Source organism: Xyrauchen texanus, chromosome 8 (genome assembly GCF_025860055.1).
Source record: "Xyrauchen texanus isolate HMW12.3.18 chromosome 8, RBS_HiC_50CHRs, whole genome shotgun sequence".
Taxonomy (NCBI): Eukaryota; Metazoa; Chordata; class Actinopteri; order Cypriniformes; family Catostomidae; genus Xyrauchen; species Xyrauchen texanus.
The window spans coordinates 14,090,113-14,108,925 of NC_068283.1; the positions used below are offsets into that span (position 1 = coordinate 14,090,113).

Sequence of the window (18,813 nt, forward strand, 5' to 3'; positions counted from 1 at the left end):
TTCAGAATATGGCCCAGATGGTCTATATACTGTTGCAGGAACAAAAGATGACAAAGATTTTTTATTTATATCTGATGATGTCACAATAAGCGTGATCAGTTCAAAAGAATTAAACTTATATCCAGACCTTTATGTAACACTCAAAATATCACTGTAATTTGTAGCAACACCTCCTCCTCAACCTTTCAGATGAGGCTCACGTTTATAACAATAACCTGAGGGAGTAGACTCATTTAAACCAATAATTTCATCTGTTTTAATCCAGGTTTCAGTCAAACAGAGCGAATCCAAACTGTGATCTGTTATAATTTCATTTACAATTAGTAATTTGGATGAAAGCATTCTAATATTTAGTAGTCCTTCTTTTATATGATGTTTATCCTCAGTTATTTTTACAAGTTTGACATCAATCAAATGTTTTCTTGATGACATATTGAGGGTTTTGTGTTTGGTAGTTCGGGGAACAGACACAGTCTCTCTATGATATATAGATGATTCATTTTCTATGTGTTGTAGTGTATGTGACCTGTGTGAAGTCTCAAGGCAGCTAGCAGACGTTTGAATTAACCAGTTTGTCTGCTTCCTGATCTTGGCCCCAGTTAGTCAACTGCTATCATTATTCATCATATTAAGACTATGAGACATATTACTATAGAGGGGAGTGGCACCTTTCCTGGAGGGATGGAGTCCATCTCTCTTTAGCAGGTCAAGTCTTCCCCAAAAACTCTTCCAATTGTGTATGAATCCTATGCTATTCTCCAGACACCACTCAGACATCCTCCCATTCAGTGACACTAATCTACTAGAAACCTCATCACCACGACGAGCAGGGAGGGTTTTGTAAGCAATTTTGTCATGGAAAAGTATGCAAAAATGTTTTCCTACTCCCTAAAAGATATTAATAAAATAAGTGACCTGAGATATCTCACCGATCTCTGTGACAGCTTGTTGACTTCGTAAACAGCAAACAAAAATGTGTCTGCAGACCACTAAAGTCACTTACAGCACCTTTAACTGCAGAAACACTGACACATGATTATATACTTTAATGCATAAAAGTAAACAAAATCATTATTACGTCTCCCCAACATTAACTAAAACTGTGAGTTTAGATAATATTATAACAACAATCATTATTACATGTGTTAAACATGTAAGAAAATGTGTAAACAAAAAAAAAAGATGAAGCTACAGGTAGTCTGACAGACTGACCCCAACCCTCCAGGGAAGGTGCTGCTCTCCTCTATTGTAGGGTGACCAGACGTCACCGTTTTCCGGGGACAGTTCTGGGTTTCTGGTGGTCTGTTCCTGACTGGAGATGTCCCCGAAAATGTACCAATTTTTCCTGAGCGTTCAAAACAGCCTGCATAGTGAATTACGGTACATGGCAAGAAACTTAACCCGAGAAGCAAAGCCTACTGTGTGCTGTTTATTTTGACCTGTTATGTCGAGCAGACTCGGGAATTTCACAGAATCTATGTCTTCTTCATTCTCAGGAATGTTGGAATCCGGATGTTGTTTCGCCTATTACGATTCGCCATATCTTGTCTGCTCGACATAACAGTCCATAAGCTGGAAATTGAGTGAGCTCACTGAGTTCCGGCTCGGAGATCCTCTGGGATAACTCTGGGATCATCCAATAAAGATCTCATGTTACGCAAGGCGAGGAGTAAAGGCAGGCTTTCTTGGAAGAACCACAACATTTTCTTGTTCCCTGAATTTGCGAATTTGACAAGAGAGAAACATGAATTCAAGGAATGCAAGAAACTCTTACATCAATGGAAGGTCGCTTTTGCACTGATGTTCCCAGCCAAATTGAGAATAGATGCTAAGGATGGCAGCATAATATTTTCATGCCCACAACAAGTGATGTCCTTTAGTATTGTGTTCCAAGTCCATCTTAGAATTAATTAGAAGGGAATTCCCTCTCCAATGACCCCAGATAATCGACCCGTTTCTCAACTCTTGTTACCACCCCAGAGAATTTCGTCTCCATGGCAATATTCAAAGGACATATTAGAGCAAGATCACCCAAGTCAGCAACGACCTTCGCCAGTATTGCCATCATGCTCGATAGTTGACGCTGAATCTCTCACGCTGCACTGTACAAATTGAGTCCCTGGTCTGCGGCCCTGCCAGGGGTATCAGCTTGAGCATATAAGTGTCTTTTAATATCTCCAGAGCCTAAAGATTTTGAATTCTTTGACATATTATTTTCATAGAACATTTATGGAACAGGGTGTACTGAATCTCACCGGTTTATGACACAAAATTATTAAAAACTAGCAAAGTGCGCAGAGCTCGCCGTTCACACGTCCGGCCCTCACATGGTACCACGTGACTCTAAGCAATGTGGTATGATGATCGAATGACTATTGGATATTTTTTTTAATGCAGTCAGGTCAAAGGAAGAAGAGAGCAGGACAATGGAAACAGGTTTGAGGGCTAACATGATGGTGACTGAGGTAAGAGAACATTTTGATGTTAATAAGCAACTTGTATAAAAGAACATCTGACTTTTACCAGTAACACCAAAACCCTTATTATTCCTCTCATTTATTGTATCAAATTACATGTTGTTACTTTAAAAGCCTATAGTTTTAACATACCTTTCATGGCTCATTAGCATATAATATTAAATAATATTAAAAAGTCATTTTTCGAAGAATATTTCAGCTTTGTTGGTCCGTACAATGCAAGTGAATGATGACCAGAATTTTGAAGCTCCAAAAAGCACATAAAGGCAGCATAAAAGTAATCCATAAGACTCCAGTAGTTAAACCTATGTCTTCTTAAGTGATATGATAGGTGTGTGTGAGAAACTGATCAATATTTAAGTCCTTTTTTTAATATAAATGTCCTCTTTTGTTTTTTGCAATTCACATTCTTCATGCATATCACCATCTACTGGTCGTGGCTGGTTAAAGGTTAAGATTTATAGTAAAAAAAGGACTTATATATTGATCTGTTTTACACCCACACCTATCATATCACTTAAGAAGACATGGATTGATATGGACTACTTTTATGCTGCCTGTATGTCATTTTTGGAGCTTCAAAGTTTTGGTCACAATTCACTGCATTGCATGAACATACAGAGCTTAGATATTCTTCTATAAATCTTTGAAGAAAGTCATTCATATCTAGGATAGCATGAGGGTGAGTAAATGATGAGAGAATTTTCACTTTTAGGTGAACTTTCCCATGAACTGATATTCCACTAGTTTAAACATTTTAAATAAATAAACAACAACAACAAAAAAAAAAAAAATCTGAAACAGTGGCAGAACATATCAAAGATGCTGTTATATTTGATATAACATTTATAATTAATATTATTACAGTGCTGTTGCCCTTAAATTTACATTAACATTCTATATTTAAATGTAATAACCATAATTCTATTTGCAAAATGTTTTGTGTTTGACCAAAGCCATTGACCAAGAAAAACAGACCATGAAAAATACGTCACAGGTCATTTAATTTAAAGGGTTCTGTGTCTGTAAATTAATAAATGACTAAAGATTTGAAATTAATCTGAATAAAACATCTCCTAATTAAAACAATACTAAGCAATAAATCAACTGAATTTCTATATAACCAAATACATTTATGTTTGTCTCTATATAAAGCCAGTCTGTAGGTGTCAGTAAAATGTCACAGTTTGGGGAAAAAACATCCCGTAGAGTACATCATGTCTACAGTTTTGCTGAATAGTACCATTGCATTCTCTAAACTGGAGGTTGTGGCATATATTTAAATGATGTGTACTGTGAAAAGGTGTGTAAAGAACCACACAAACTGGCTTTATGACATGCAAAACAGTTATAGTAACATATGGCTGCACATGGGAAAAATAAATGGGAAATTGTGATATTATTATTACATTTATTAGAAAAATCATTCTTTATTTGTATTTCTGACACACTTTACAGTACTGAACAGTGAAAGAAAAAAAATATACTGGTATATATATTTGTTTTTTTTATATATAGCTGTTTGCTTATTAAATGCATTGTATTCACAAAATGACAACTCAGTTCTCTAAGAGGAAAACCTTTCATAAAAATAATATAATATAAAATAACTTGGACACATTATACACATACAGCAATATAATGTACAAATATTACAATCATTTTCCTGTGTTTTCTTTTCCACTTATATTACCACAACTTGTGAACAAATAACATATTATTTAAAGCCCAGAGAATAATTTCATTGGGGAGTCTCATGAGGCATGACTTCAAAGTACAAAGGAAAAACTGTTTTCTGATTAAGCCACATCTACGTTCTGACTGTCACTTGGTTATTAACCTCACAGAAGTATTTCTAAACCCTATGAAAAGCCATTACCATGTGGATTATTGACACAGAGGAGCTGATGTAGCTCAGTGCTTAAGCAGATAATGGCATTTAGGACCAAAATGAAGAATTTTGGACCAAGCCATTCACCCTGTGCCACGCTTTCCAACTACCTTTAACGCACAAATCAGTAAGTATCATTCCCCCTCATATCGGCCATCTCACAACCTATGGAAAAATAAAGTGCTGGTAAAGAAAAGTTTAGAAATAACCAATAAATAGTCTATTTTCCAATTCAATTCAAATATACACATATAAATGTGATGGGAGATTTTCTGAAATCCCCCCAAAGAGTGACAGGGAGATGGAGAACGAAAGGGGAAAGTGGAGGGTGCTTCTGAAATTCCAGAATTCAACTATAATTCATTACAAGTAAAAATGATTAATTGTGACAATGATTGATTCTGAGAGATTTCAAATTTACAATTCAACATTACAGTATATACAAAACAAGCAGTGAATAGCCTACTATTTATATTACATAGTAGTTTTTTTGATTTTCAAACCATCAAACCAGAATGATACAAAAATAAAAACTGTACACAAACTGTTCAAAGAAAACACTTGTTTTTCCTTTTGATATCCAAAAAGAATGGCAGCAAGGAATTAATTTGAATAATTTCTTAATAAGAAACAATTGCTACAGTGTCGTGTTAAAATGGCAAATATTATTTGTAGCTTAGCGCTCACATCATTAACGAAAAGCCACACAACAAAGCATTTAAGGTAAGACAGGCAAATGTAAATGGGAATGTCGTCAGTTCACACAAGTCGATCGTGAAACCTTGGTCTTTCCTTTTGTTGTCCACTAAGTAAAACTTGGATGCCATATCATGACATCCTTTAATCCTATCGCTGACAAGGACAGTGATTACATACTGTATGTACCGGTATGACCTCATGTTTCTGCTCTGACAGGCACAGACTTAAGCTAAGCTACTGACCAGCAGAAACTAGCTTGTCATTATGTTTCAAGAGGGATTCTTGGAAATGCTGCCTCACAATATACAGTAGCAACAATTGGCAACAATTGGTTCATTCAACTGAACTAAAATCAAACTGAAATTCTGAGATTTGAGAGAGAAGCGATATTGCAATTCTAACATCAACCTGAGAACTCATTCTCTCATTTTTATACTTACTCTCCCTCTCATTACATGCGTGACGTGTGCAAAAACAAAACAAAAACAACTAGACAAAGATGACAGACATTAAATACATTAGAGCAAAAGTTTCATTTAATGGTATGACCTGCTTGCTCGCTCTTTAGAGTGTTGTACTAAATCGTATAGCTTTGCCATGCAGAAAATACTACTTTATACCTCCAGCTATGTCTGGGCAGATGATGCTATATGGTGTATTCACAGACATTTAGCAAGGCATATAGACATGAAACAAATACTCTGGAATATAATGCCAACATCTTATTATTCCACAATGTGACAGGTAGAAACCCTGCAGTTGACATTAAGGCAAAAATCATCAAACTCAATATGACTGCATGTAACTCCTTGCACTTCAGCTCCATAATCTATCAGCCTCTTCTTCTCTTAGGGGCAGTTCACATCGAACATTTTTCGCATCTATCTGTGCTGTTTTCCTGTTGTTTTTTCATGTAGATATGCAATAGATGGACTCCTTTTACCGCTGAACTGCGTATTACTCTTTCTCATCATCTCATGCAGGAGCGCTGTTATTGTGTTGCCATATCAAGTGAAAGGAATATTCCGGGTTCAATCGAAGTTAAGCTCAATCGACAACATTTGTGGCAAAATGTTGATGTGACTCGACCCTCCTTTTCTTTAAAAAAAAAGGCAATATGGGTTACAGTGAGGCACTTACACTAGTAGTGAATGGGGCCCAATTTGTAAACGTTAGAATATACACTGTTTCAAATGTATAGCAACATGATGTAAACTATATGCATGTTAGCATGACTGTAGAGTGATAAAATTGTATTCTAATCTTTTCTATCTAAAGTTATATCCAATTTTACAATTGGATATAACTTTAGACCATGATGACGGCATATCACCATAACCTTAAAACGTTTTTTTTTTTTTTTTACCATTTTAAACAACTTTACAGTTCAAATAATACACAAGTTTTAACAGAGGAATTAATGTGAGTGCTTTTATATAATTATAAGCTTCCCATTTTTGCCTTTAATTCCTCCAAAAATTATTTGGTAATCAACATTATGCCACAAATGCTGTTGATTGAGCTTAATTGCCTTGAACCCGGAATATTCCTTTAAAAAGAACATACAATTTTTAAAATGCATCATTAGACACCTGCTTGCGCTGTGTCTTGCTTTTTAATTGTTTTTTTTTTTTGCGCAAGAACACGTTTTGTCTGAACAGCCCCTTAGATATGCTTTGTCTTAGGCTCCACCTACAGTATAGCCCCCTGATCAAAACTTCACCAACTGACCATTTAGGCACTCATTCCTTTGGCAAAACATAATGAAGTGTTTCAGTGGTGTAGACAGAGAATGTATTACCAGTGTGAGTGGGTGAATGTGAGAGAATCTGTGTGAATGCGTGGTGCTATTGAGTAGACTCTGTCACTTATACAAATTTGGCAGGAATGGATATAACAAAAGAAAAACAAAAGAAGGCAAAACATATGTTTCAAAGTCTCCAATGGCTTATCCTCAAAAAGTGACTATCATCATTAATTATTCACATGGAAAATGAGGGCAGTCTGTGAGCAATAAGGTTGATAAGTCCTAATCTAGGCCCTAACTGCTCGGCCAGCTTGAAAGCAACCGAGGAAGACTTACAGATAAGAGAAGGAATTATCACAAAGACAATGCAAAAGACACTCTATGCCCACACAAAGCATAGTAGATGGAGATAAGATTGCTTAAAAAGAGACAATCAAAAATGAAGACAAAAGCAGACACTCCTGTCCCAAGATGCATTGCTTCACAACAGCTCCAGAGTTGAAGCTGGTGGTACAGAAAGGCACACGGCCATCTCGCCCTGGTAGCACTCCTGGGTAAAGGGAAAAAGGGGGTGGGACCCACAAACAAATCATGCCATCGGTGTTTCCTCCTTTGCTCAGACATCCTCATTCCTCCATAGTCTTCTGGACAGCAGGCTAATCTTGTGTTTCTCTCTGCAGGTATTACTGTGTTCTCTTTATGACAGAAACTGAACAAAGTATCTGAGGATTTTAGTCCCTGTTTGAATTCTTTAAAAACAGATTATTGATGATGATACTCCATTTTTTGAGATGGCTTTTTCCAAAGAGAGTCCTTTCAGATCCAAGCCCCCTGAACACATACACAGACACACAACTGTGTGTTTGCATGGAGTGTGTGGTATCATTATTTTAGGTTAAAATTCAAGTGTGACTGCAAATGTGTATACCCATTGATTGATGTGTGTGTGTGTGTGTGTGTGTGTGTGTGTGTGTGTGTGTGTGTGTGTGTGTGTATGTATGTGGAAAATCCAGAGTGCTACACTGACTTAACAGCCCATTACAAACACCACCATAATTCAATTTCTCCATAAAATCTCACCTTCAGCTGGGAGAACTCCAGCACACACGTGAAATCTACAGTTGCTGTGTTAAATACTTCTCTGATATCAATATTATTTTGTTCCCTTTTTGAAAAATAAAATTAAATGTCTTATTGAATTGGTTATCTATCAGAAACAGAAGAGTCCTATGTGAATGGTAGAGAGTAGGGAAAGAGTTTTTGAAGAATGTCCCCTACTTAGCCCTCTGGGCCAGACATTGGTTCCTTTAGTCTCAAATATTACGTGTCATCAGTAGGAGAGGACGACTTCTCCTCCTCGTCCACCTCTTCCACAGGACTCTCATCTGACTGTCTCTCGTCCTCCTCCTCAACCACTGACTGAACCTGCAGTCGTCTCCGTCCTGACATCTCTACCACTACCTCTGTCCCTTCCTCCTCGTCCTCCATTTTTTCTTCCTCCTCAACTTCCTCTGCCTCCTCCTCTTTCTTTTCCTCCAGTTCCTCTTGACCATTGTTACCTATGTGGTTGTGACTAGGAGAGTCATCATCCTGTCCCGTCTCCCCCTCCAGGGTGAGCTCAAACTGGAACTTGTTCATACAGGATTCAATCTCGTTATTTGGGCCGTCAGGTGGTGGCGAAGGGCTCTGGGGAATAGTGCTTTGGTACCAGTCTCGGTTGTCCTCGAGGGTGTCCAAAATTTCCTGAGCATCAGGGTGTACCAGGTCCCCCCAGGTTTCCCACAGGGGATGCACAATATAATCGATAAAGCCCACCTGATTCAGGAAACCCAACATATACAGAAACAGTTTAAGAGTTGCTGGAGAAGACATAAATTTATATTTCTTTTGTGTGTATGTGTACCTGACTCTTTTCCACGGATGCAGTGTGTTTGTCACACATGGGGCTGATTTCCATCCCACGCTCTCGTTCTTTATCACCCTGCCGGAAGAACTCCTCCATAATGCGCTCAGTCCACTGCCTGTACACTGCCAGGGGCTTGGTTGGGTTACTAAGGTCAGCACAGTGCACCATGTTCCTTAGGACCTACACACACACACACACACACACACACACACACACACACACACACACGACTAAGTAAATTATCTTTTTTTAGTCTGCACCTACAGACCAATGTTGTTTCTAACATTATAGTTTTGTTGCATTATAGGGATTGCACCAACTAGACTTTCAACTCACTGACTTTCAGAACTATTGACAAAAGTTTTAACTACTGTAGATTCAATGGACCAGCATTGGGAAGTAACAGAATTGGGGAAGTGACCCATTTAAGCCCACCCAAATCTAAGTTTGACACGTTTTCTTATATAAATGTTAACAGCCTTCCAATAAAGTGAGTGTTAAATCAAAGATGAATCTCTCATCTAAACATGCTACGTTTTGTCATAAACTGATAAAATCTAAATATAATTTTGTCATAATATTTTTTTACTGCAAACATACCATTCAAGCCCACCTGTATTTTTAAAAAGCCCACTATGCTTTAAAAAAATTACAGTAAATGCTTTACATTTGACTAAATAAACACCTAATTTCTACTTTTTACAATTTTATTTTTAAATTTCCTCCCTTTTTCACCCCAATTTGGAATGCCCAATTCCCATTGCGCTCTAAGTCCTTGTGGTGAGTAGTGACTCCCCTCAATCCGGGTGGCGGAGGATGAATCTCAGTTGCCTCCTCATCTGAGATGTCAATCCGCACATCTTATCACTTGGCTTGTTGAACGCATTACCGTGGAGACATAGCGTGTGTGGAGGCTTCACGCTATTCCCCGCGGCATCCATGCACAAATCTCCACACCCCCCACCGAGAGCGAGAACCACATTATAGCGACCACGAGGAGGTTACCCAACATGACTCTACCCGCCCTAGTATCCGGGCCTATTTGGTTACTTAGGAGACCTGGCTGGAGTCACTCAGCATGCCCTGGATTCGAACTCGCAACTCCAGGGGTGGTAGTCATCATCAACACTCGCTTAGCTACCCAGGCCCCCTTGATACTTAAAAATATATATATATATTTAGACCTCAAACATCATAACCAGATAATGAAATATTTAATTTCTGAATCTTATTATGTTTTTCTCTGCCTATTAATTTTCTCCCTGCATTGAAAATAGATTCAGTATATAAGGATCTCATTTAATATGAGGTTCAGTGGGTTATTTGCTCAGTTGGCTTATTAGGAACAATATGGGTCAGTGGAATATAAAACCTCAATCATTTAAAGTAGAGTCAAGGTAAACACATTCTATTTTTTCATGAAAAAAAAAACCCAATACGTTTTACATTGTAGATCATGTTTGTTATTGTTGTTTAAACAAATCAAATAATTATTATGCTTTAGGATATGAGCAAACAGGGTAGGGTTGCACCAGCTGTGTTCTCACTGAAGCTGAGACGTAAAGTTCTCACTAAGAGTTTAGTAACTACTAGTAAAAGTCAGTGCTTAATTTGCCTGCACCACCTGTTCTTAAGCCAAGACTTCACTAGTAGGCCATAAGCTCTCTGTAAAGTAATGTGTAGTCTCATAATATGACATTTACCCGTATTGATCCAATAAACAGCCTTCAAATTTGTACACAGAAGTGTTAAAAAGCCTTTTATAATATAAATTATATCCCCAATAAAATACGATTCGCAAAAAAACAAGATTTTATTAATGATATGTTATTTAGCCTATGTAAATAACAATATTCAATAACTGTTTTTAAAATGAATTAGGGACAATAAATAAATACTAATACAACAGGCTGGAAAAATAGACATTTATTCATTTTAATATTATATATATTTCATATATGTTGAAACTTAACACCGTACACAGGAAGGAGCACCGTTAGATCAGTTTCATGCTGAAGAACGTTTTTCACATAATGTTTTCTCCCGTAAACGTAAACAAGTGTAAATGTCAACATCATCATATATGTCGAAATGCTGAAGGCTTTCAACCAACTCATGAGTTAATTGATGTCATTAAATGAGTCTGCTTTTTATTCCATCAGTTACTCCTGGTCGTAAATACTTAGTTTATATATAAGGTTACGTTCCTCCTAAATTTAATGGTGCAACTCTCGCATATTTATTAGTGCGTAAATTGAGACTTAGTGCCCATTTATGCCACTACAAGGCTAAGTTGTAACTTACATACAGCTGGTGCAACTGGCCCATGTTCCTTATAAGGCCACATGAAAACAATGTTATATTTCTGGATTATAATTACATACAGAGCACTAAATCTTGTTTGAGCTCAAGAAGCTTCTTAAATATTTTCATTTAATGTGGTTATCAGCAGATTTATTCATTTATTTTCTTTTACAGCATCTATATTTGTGAGCATCACTCAGGCAGTGTCCTGCACTAGCTGCAGATACTCATGAAATCCATTTTTCCAAATACAAAGTATTGCTGTTAAACACAAAGAAAATAAATAATATCAAGTATAATTTAATCAATTAATCTTTTAATTTTGCAATTTTAATCATTCCTCGCTGGTTTGTTCATCTGACTCCAGAAAAATAGCTTTTATAAGGGGATATCAAACACATTGAAGCTTTGGAGCAACTTCCAAAATGGCCGCCGAACAGTGGTAGCACATGTTCCCAAATAACTCAAGACAAAACATTTGATTGGCTCCAAATAAAAAGTAAAATGATACCAAACATTTTGTGCATTTCCTCTGCAACCACATTTTTATATTTCAAAATATACCAGTAAGTGGGCTTATATGGTACAGTAGCAGTGGCAGTGGAGACTGTAGCAGTGGCAGTGGAGACTGTGTCCGGTTAGAGCTAACATATTGTTAAAAGATGATTTAGATCATATTTGACCTTACATCTGTCACAGCTGCACTTTGGAAATTAAATATATCCACATCATTACATTTGAATGAAGTGCCCATTGAAAGCAGTTCTTTTCTAGGGTGCCAATATAACCCAAGTGTTTGATAAGCAAACTGTGCTGCAGACATCAGAAAAGAAATAAACCACCCTGAAACTAATGAAATGTTGCCCAGAGGCTGACAGAAACCAAAAGCAAGAGAGACATGACCGTTTGCACAGTTTATGGCAATGCAAGGCTTATGAATCTGGCAATGGAGATATGCAATCTTTTACCTGTATCCGGTCATTATAATGGTCCAACATCAACACTCCTGAGCTGGTCACTTTCTTGGTCTCCACCATTGTCTTTAGATCTGCCAGCAAGCTCATATGCTTTGACATGTCTGTCGCCAGAACCTGAGAAGACAAGCAGGACCATGCACACAGGAGGTTGAAAAATTTAGCCCTTCAACAAATGGCATAAATAAACACAACAAATTCCAGCCTCTCACCATGTCAATGACCAGTTTGCGCAGACTCTGCCGTTGTCGTTTGGGAAGGTTCTGAAAGATGTCACAGTTCTCCTCATGCAAAAGCTTGAAACCTACAGCCAGGTGGTGGTTCTCCAATACAGACTCATCATTGTACATTAATGCCAGTTCAGAGTCTGTGAAACAGCAGACAATGCTATCAGAGGATTCTGTGATGCTCTGAATCAATTCTCAGATGCACTTACCAAGGGCATTTTTATATAGTACATATAGTGTATTTGTCTTACGTACAGGACAAGGTGCAAATTCACCAGCATCCTTATTTCAGTCCTTGGTTTATTCTTAAACCAAGGACTGAAATAATCCCTAACCCTAATTATTAATTCCCAAGTATTTAATTATGCAGTTAAATGTGCTGTATAATCTTTTTATGAAATGGCACACAGAAAAAGTCCCTATCACCTGACAGATACCACTGGAATAGATGTCTTGAAATATCACAACTGTCACTGTTACAGCACTAGTATAGTCTAGTAAAATGCCACTGAAGGCCACAGTCAGTTTATTTGTTTAGCCAATCAAAAGACTTTCTTCCTGTCAATCATTTTAGACAGAGAAGCCTATATATTGGTCGCTGAAAGCTGAGAGTATAGTAGTTGAAGCAAAGCATTCAGAAAAAAGACAAGCTCAGCTTCATAAGCAGTAGTCATTTTGTCAGTTGTTAATTTGTTGTTTGAGAATGCTATTTTGATACTGTTGCTTTTGACAACTTTGACAATATTGAGATGACTCATTGCTGCTCTCATGCTCCTTCTCTGATTACAACAGTAAAACAGTATATTTGGAGGGTGTAGCTTTGGACAGATGGGGTGTGTATAATTCAGTGTCCGAAGTCTGGCTAAAGTTCCAGAAGAGTATCAGAAAACCTTTAGACCCCATTTACACCTGGTGTTATGATGCTTTTCGGGTGATTTGAACACATTTGGTCAGGCGAAACACATTGCCGTTTATACCTTGTCACTAAAAGGTGTCTCCTATGACCACCTGTGTTCAGATTTAGAAGGGAGAGTCTGATTTCATGACGACATACATCAATCACAATGTCAGTGTGTTACTGCAAAATAACAAACCCACTGTTTCTCCCAGATGCAGCTGAAATTTAATTCATGCACAAATGCAAAATTTTGAGCTGAATTATCCATTATTTTAATGTTGATCTCAGATGTTGATATCAGACACACTGAAGGAGTTCCTTGAAATTCTCATGTTGGCATTGTATACTGTATGTATTTGCTTATAAAATGTTTCCAATCTGACATTTTTTTTAAAGCTGCTTGTAACTGGCAAAAGTTTTAAACTCTTGTTTAAGCACAGCAGTTGATTGACAGGTTAGGGGTGGTGCTTTTTAATGCTCTGCTGCTGTCTGGGATGCTGTCCAGGACAGGGACGGATTATGACTTGCAAAGGCCCTGGGGCCAATTATCTCCAAGGTCCCCCCTCCACCCAAAAGTTGTTGAGCGGGGATGGGGGAAGTGTTTTCAAGCGGGGGGATCACCAAACTAGATTGGTTAATACCATGCGGAAACGACTCTTAGTTCAGCTTGAACTGTTCAACAAAGGCCCCATTTACACCTTGAATTAACATGCATTTTCGGTGATTGGGTCATGATCGGATAGTATTAAACACATTAAATGACAGGTGTACAGTATTGTGATTAGATTGTGATTGGATCACTGAAAACACATTCGGAGGTGGTCAGGGACTTATTCTGACCACATTGACTTTCATAGTGATGGTAAGCATCAATTCATGTTTTTATAATTTGCTAAAAGACAGACAATTTTCAGTTACAGTGTTACCACAGCCTCTGATGTATTACTGTATGTAAGTAGTGTTTTATTTTTTTAAACAACAAGGTGTGAATACAATCCAGGTAATAAATATTCATGCTGTCTGGATATGAAATGTATGTTAATGGAAGGTGTAAGTGGGGAAATACAGAGACAGACCCCATTTAAACTTTGTTTTGTAGATCATTTCAGCTCTAGGTGTGCTGTCTATTTTTGGTATTTATAAACTTTAAAAAAATATATATTATGAAAATGTAAATTACATTTTGGAAATAACCCACTGACTTACATTGAAAGAATGTTTTTGAACAAATGCAGTGACTGGACAAAAGGAGTACCGGGACTTTTCCCTGTGGACCGGGAGATGTTAATAAACAAATTCTTCAAAGCAGGAAAAAAGTTTTGATATCATCAGGCTGGCCCATCTGGGCAATGTTTTATTTCAATAGTCTCTCCAACACTTTCACAACCTAAACTTCTTATATATATATATATATATATATATATATATATATATATATATATATAAACGTCAAAGATATAGGGCCATAAATATACAACCTTAATGAAAAATAGAATATGAATGTGTTCCAGGGGTACTTTGAGTAATGTCGCCCACTTTGAAAAAATTAAACCATCTGATGCCAAATTGTCACATAAGTGATGAGAAGCATGTTAGAGAGATTGAAACAACATCAAAGATCTTGTATTATAATGTGCATGATGCTATAGAGGGAGTTCAACAACGGTGGGCTGTGACAGGCTGGTTTAAATCCACAGTAACGCATGAGTGTTTACTCTACAAGCTCAGTGTGGTCAAATGCATTTTCAATGATCTCCCGATGTGGTTGAAGTGAAAAAATCTCAAAACGTTTTGGACCCTGTGAACACTTGTCTTTACCGTCGTCCCGTTTTAAAAGAATCACTCGAAAACGCATCTTAAAAGCAGCTGTAAACAGGGCGACAGAACCAAAGTGTAAAACCTGTGAGTACCTAAAAGTTTAACATTACTCTTTTGCCCAAACAATGCTATTTTCTTCAGCATATTAAAATCTAGTTGTTACAGTGTGGACTCACTGGTATTGATGAGGAACTGGTTGGAAACTCCAGGGTGGTCTACATCATGAATGGCAGCAGCAAACAATGCAGCCAGGATTTCAAGATCAGTGAAAACCGCCTGGAGGGAAAATGCAGTGGTATGATAAAATGGTCATTATTTAAAAAGATTGATTTAGCATTTTAACTTTAACTTTTAATGTTAATGTTGAGCATTTTAACATTAATGTTCACTGAATATCTCCTGTTAGCATGTACTCACGTCCAGTGCTGGTGTGGAGAGCAGCACATGTGTTGACTGTGTGACATCAGCAGCATGCAGGCTGTTGTGATAGGCCACGTTGGCATGGTAGTGGTCTTCCAGTGTCATCACATAGGTGATAAACGTGTCCACTGGAATCCGAAATGTTTTCAACAGATCTCTTTCCTTTAACACATTACAGATAGAGGACATTAAGTACTGTATATAGAACACAGAGAATGTTTAAGGAAATAAAGTGAAACATCAGAGGAAGAGTCATAATACAGTTAATCATGGAGAGGTTTGCTGTTGTAACTGCAGGGCTAAAAAGGATGGAAGGATGGCTTGGGGCCAGAAAGAGAGTATTTTGGGTCATTTGAACTGTTACTTTCCTCATCTGGAGTGCTGCATTGTCAGTACATCTTACAATGACTGATCATTTACTGTATGTCTTCATGCTTTGAAAACATAAACATTTGTTTACAACTTGGTTGTTGTGAATTCTGTGGATTTAATGTGCCACTAAAGAAACATTATCTAGCTGGGAAACAGATTTGAGTTTTTGTAAAATTTCAAGAATTACTTGTGATTGTTCTAAACGCATCAAATAAATCAATATGCTGATGTTCTGGACTTTATACCATCAATTCCCAACAAAAGTGTGTGTATAGTTTTCATTGAATTATATTTTAGCTTATAATATCCCAATGGGCTTTAATGAGCTTTAATAATATTTAATGTTGAACCCTGAACCAGCATACAAAACAAATGAAATCTCACAGAAATCTTAGTAATGTCCCCTGTTTGGATTTGTCATATTTTAAAAGCACAGCACAGCAACATTTATAGCAAAAGCCAGGGACCACATACCTGAAAGGTAGCAAACATGATGCAACTTAAAGGTCTGTTATTGGAGTACTCAGCCACATGGAAGATATTAAGTCCCCACTTGTCTAAGTCATCCAGCTCCTGTAAAAATACAGTAAATTCAGTCATTTACATTTATAAATGTGATGCTTTTATGCAAAGCAACTTACAGTGCACTTATTACAGGGACAATCCCACCAGAGCAACCTGGAGTTAAGTGCCTTGCTCAAGGACACAATGGTGGTGGCTGTGGGGATCAAACCAGCAACCTTCTGATTGACAGGTATGTGCTTTAGCCCACTACGCCACCAGTTTGAGTATATTCACTTTCACACATACAATGTTTTGGGTTCAATACAAGTTAATCTCAATCGATAGCATTTGTGTATGTGACGTGAAGGGTGTGGCTGGGCTGTGAGGATGTACGCCCTGCGCTCAGTTGCCCAATCAGATAAGAGAGAGAGAGATGCCAGAGAGAGAGAGAGAGAGAGAGAGAGAGAGAGAGAGAGAGAGAGAGAGATGCACATGGCCACTATGTGTGTGCATGTCTGTGTGTTTTATGTTATGTTTAAGTTCCTTTGTACAATTAAAGTTTACATTGACTGCTCAGCCAGTTCACACACTAATCTTTGAACTGCGTTACATTTGTACTGAAATCTGGGAAAAGAGGAGAGCACTCTGTCTGGGAGAACTTGCCGCTGCCATCCGCCAGGAGACGGCGGAGCTGCTGTCGTCTGCCAGGACACGGAGGAGCGGCTGAGGACCGGGTGCCAAAGAAGAGTGTTTTCTTCTTTCTCTTGCTCTTAATTTCAATTTTCAATTTAAAACTACTTTATTGGCATGATTGTGTTTACATACAATATTGCCAAAGCATTAATACACAAAACACTCTCTCTCTCTCTCTCTCACTCCCACTCGCTCGTTCTCTCTCCCCTCTCACTCCCCTCGTCTCTCTCAGATTCTCAGGAGTACTATCGGGTGGCGGACAAGCCGTGAGGGCAGCGTCTCCCCTCCACAGATGGTGCCCCGGGATGAATAGGGAGGTGGAGGAGTGTGACGAGGACGAGGGCATGGCTGGGCCGTGAGGATGCATGACTGGAGTTGCCCAGTCAGATAAGAGAGGGAGATAAAGGACGGGCCGGGATGCCAGAGAGAGAGAGAGAGAGAGAGACAGAGAGATGCACGCGGCCGCTGTGTGTGTGCATGTCTGTGTGTTTTATGTTATGATTAATTTTCTTTGTACCATTCACATTTACGTTGACTACTCAGCCGGTTCCCGCCTCCTCCTTGCCCATCCTTAAACTGCGATAAAGTGGAAAAATGTTGATTACCACAAAAAAATATTTCGATTCGTCCGTCCTTATTAAAAAAAAAGAAGCAAAAATGGAGGATACAGTTACAGCACTAACAATGGAAGTGAATGTGGCCAATATTTGGATGGTTGAAACACAGAAATGTGAAGCTTATAATTTTATAAAAGCACACATTAATTCTTGTTAAAACTTGTGTATTATTTGAGCTGAAAGGTTGTTTAAATTGTCATGCTTACAGTCATTTTTTGGTTTGTTGACATTACATTGTCATGGCAACAGTGTTTTAAAATTAGCTATAACTTTACACAGAAAAGGTTGGTAAGTGATTTTATCATGCTAAAATCATGTTTTCATGCATAGTGTTTATGTCTTGTGGCTACATTTTTGAAACAGTGAGTATTTTAACGTTAACTGGCCCCATTCACTTCACTTGTAAATGCCTCACTGTAACCCAGATTTGACCTTTTTTGGGGGGAAAAGGAGGGGCGTAAATGTTTTATTTTTTTTGGCAATCAATATTATGCCACACATGCTGTCGATTGAGCTTAACTTGTATTCAACCAGGAATATTCCTTTAACACTTCTCTTCATAGTCCAGTTAGTGTGTGAACAGGACCCATTGGGAAATATCGGTGAATCAGCTCTGTCAATTTCCCGCAATGAAAAGTTGTAATATTTATGGCAAAGTTTAGATTGACGGTTTGAGTATGTATGAGATCAGAATGTGTTGAAGTAAGAAGTTCTGACAAAAATGATGCAATTACTTTTCACAACTACGCGCCATATAATGCATAAACATCACCGTGTTTTTTAGTCGCAGGTAGCATCTGCCTTTGAATGGTAGCGATAGGTTTTCACGGTTCATAAATCCTGTCTCTTCCTCGTCTCGTGCTCTGTTGTTTACGTGTGTGTGTGTGTGTGTGTGGATGTGTGTGGGCGTGACTGCTCGTTTACGTGTTCAGCGATCAGCTGTAATCACGTCCCTTCACCAGCTGCAACCCATTTCGTCATCCTTAAATACTCACCACTTTCTCATCTCTTTGTCAGATCGTTGTTTTTGTGATGTCCGGTTGTGTTGATCCCTCTAAGCTCCAGTCCTGTTCCCTCATTGTTCCTGTTCGTGTTCGTGTGGATGTTATGTGGATTCGTCGTGTTTGTTCAGCACTCCTCACCACGCTTCTCACCGGATTCATCTGACCATTGGAGTTCCTGCGCCACTAAACCGTCATCCCGGACTTTTCCCCAATCTTCACATTTTGACTGTTAATAAACTTATTGTCACTTGCAACTTGCTTC

At 38.0% G+C, this 18,813-nt stretch overlaps 1 protein-coding gene across 3 annotated transcripts in view; it reads right to left on the reverse strand.

Moving 5' to 3' along the window:
• Nucleotides 1-3,923: 3,923 nt before the first annotated feature.
• LOC127648031 (cAMP-specific 3',5'-cyclic phosphodiesterase 4C-like) overlaps nucleotides 3,924-18,813 on the reverse strand; it is a 92,189-nt gene continuing 77,299 nt past the window's right edge. For all 3 annotated transcript variants that reach the window (XM_052132599.1, XM_052132601.1, XM_052132600.1), the window contains 7 exons: nucleotides 16,208-16,306; nucleotides 15,359-15,523; nucleotides 15,118-15,217; nucleotides 12,211-12,365; nucleotides 11,993-12,115; nucleotides 8,718-8,900; nucleotides 3,924-8,629 (listed from right to left, as the gene is read on the reverse strand). In XM_052132599.1, the coding sequence (XP_051988559.1) occupies nucleotides 8,135-8,629; nucleotides 8,718-8,900; nucleotides 11,993-12,115; nucleotides 12,211-12,365; nucleotides 15,118-15,217; nucleotides 15,359-15,523; nucleotides 16,208-16,306 (1,320 nt within the window). In that variant the 3' untranslated portion in view covers nucleotides 3,924-8,134. The remainder of the gene's footprint in view (nucleotides 8,630-8,717; nucleotides 8,901-11,992; nucleotides 12,116-12,210; nucleotides 12,366-15,117; nucleotides 15,218-15,358; nucleotides 15,524-16,207; nucleotides 16,307-18,813) is intronic.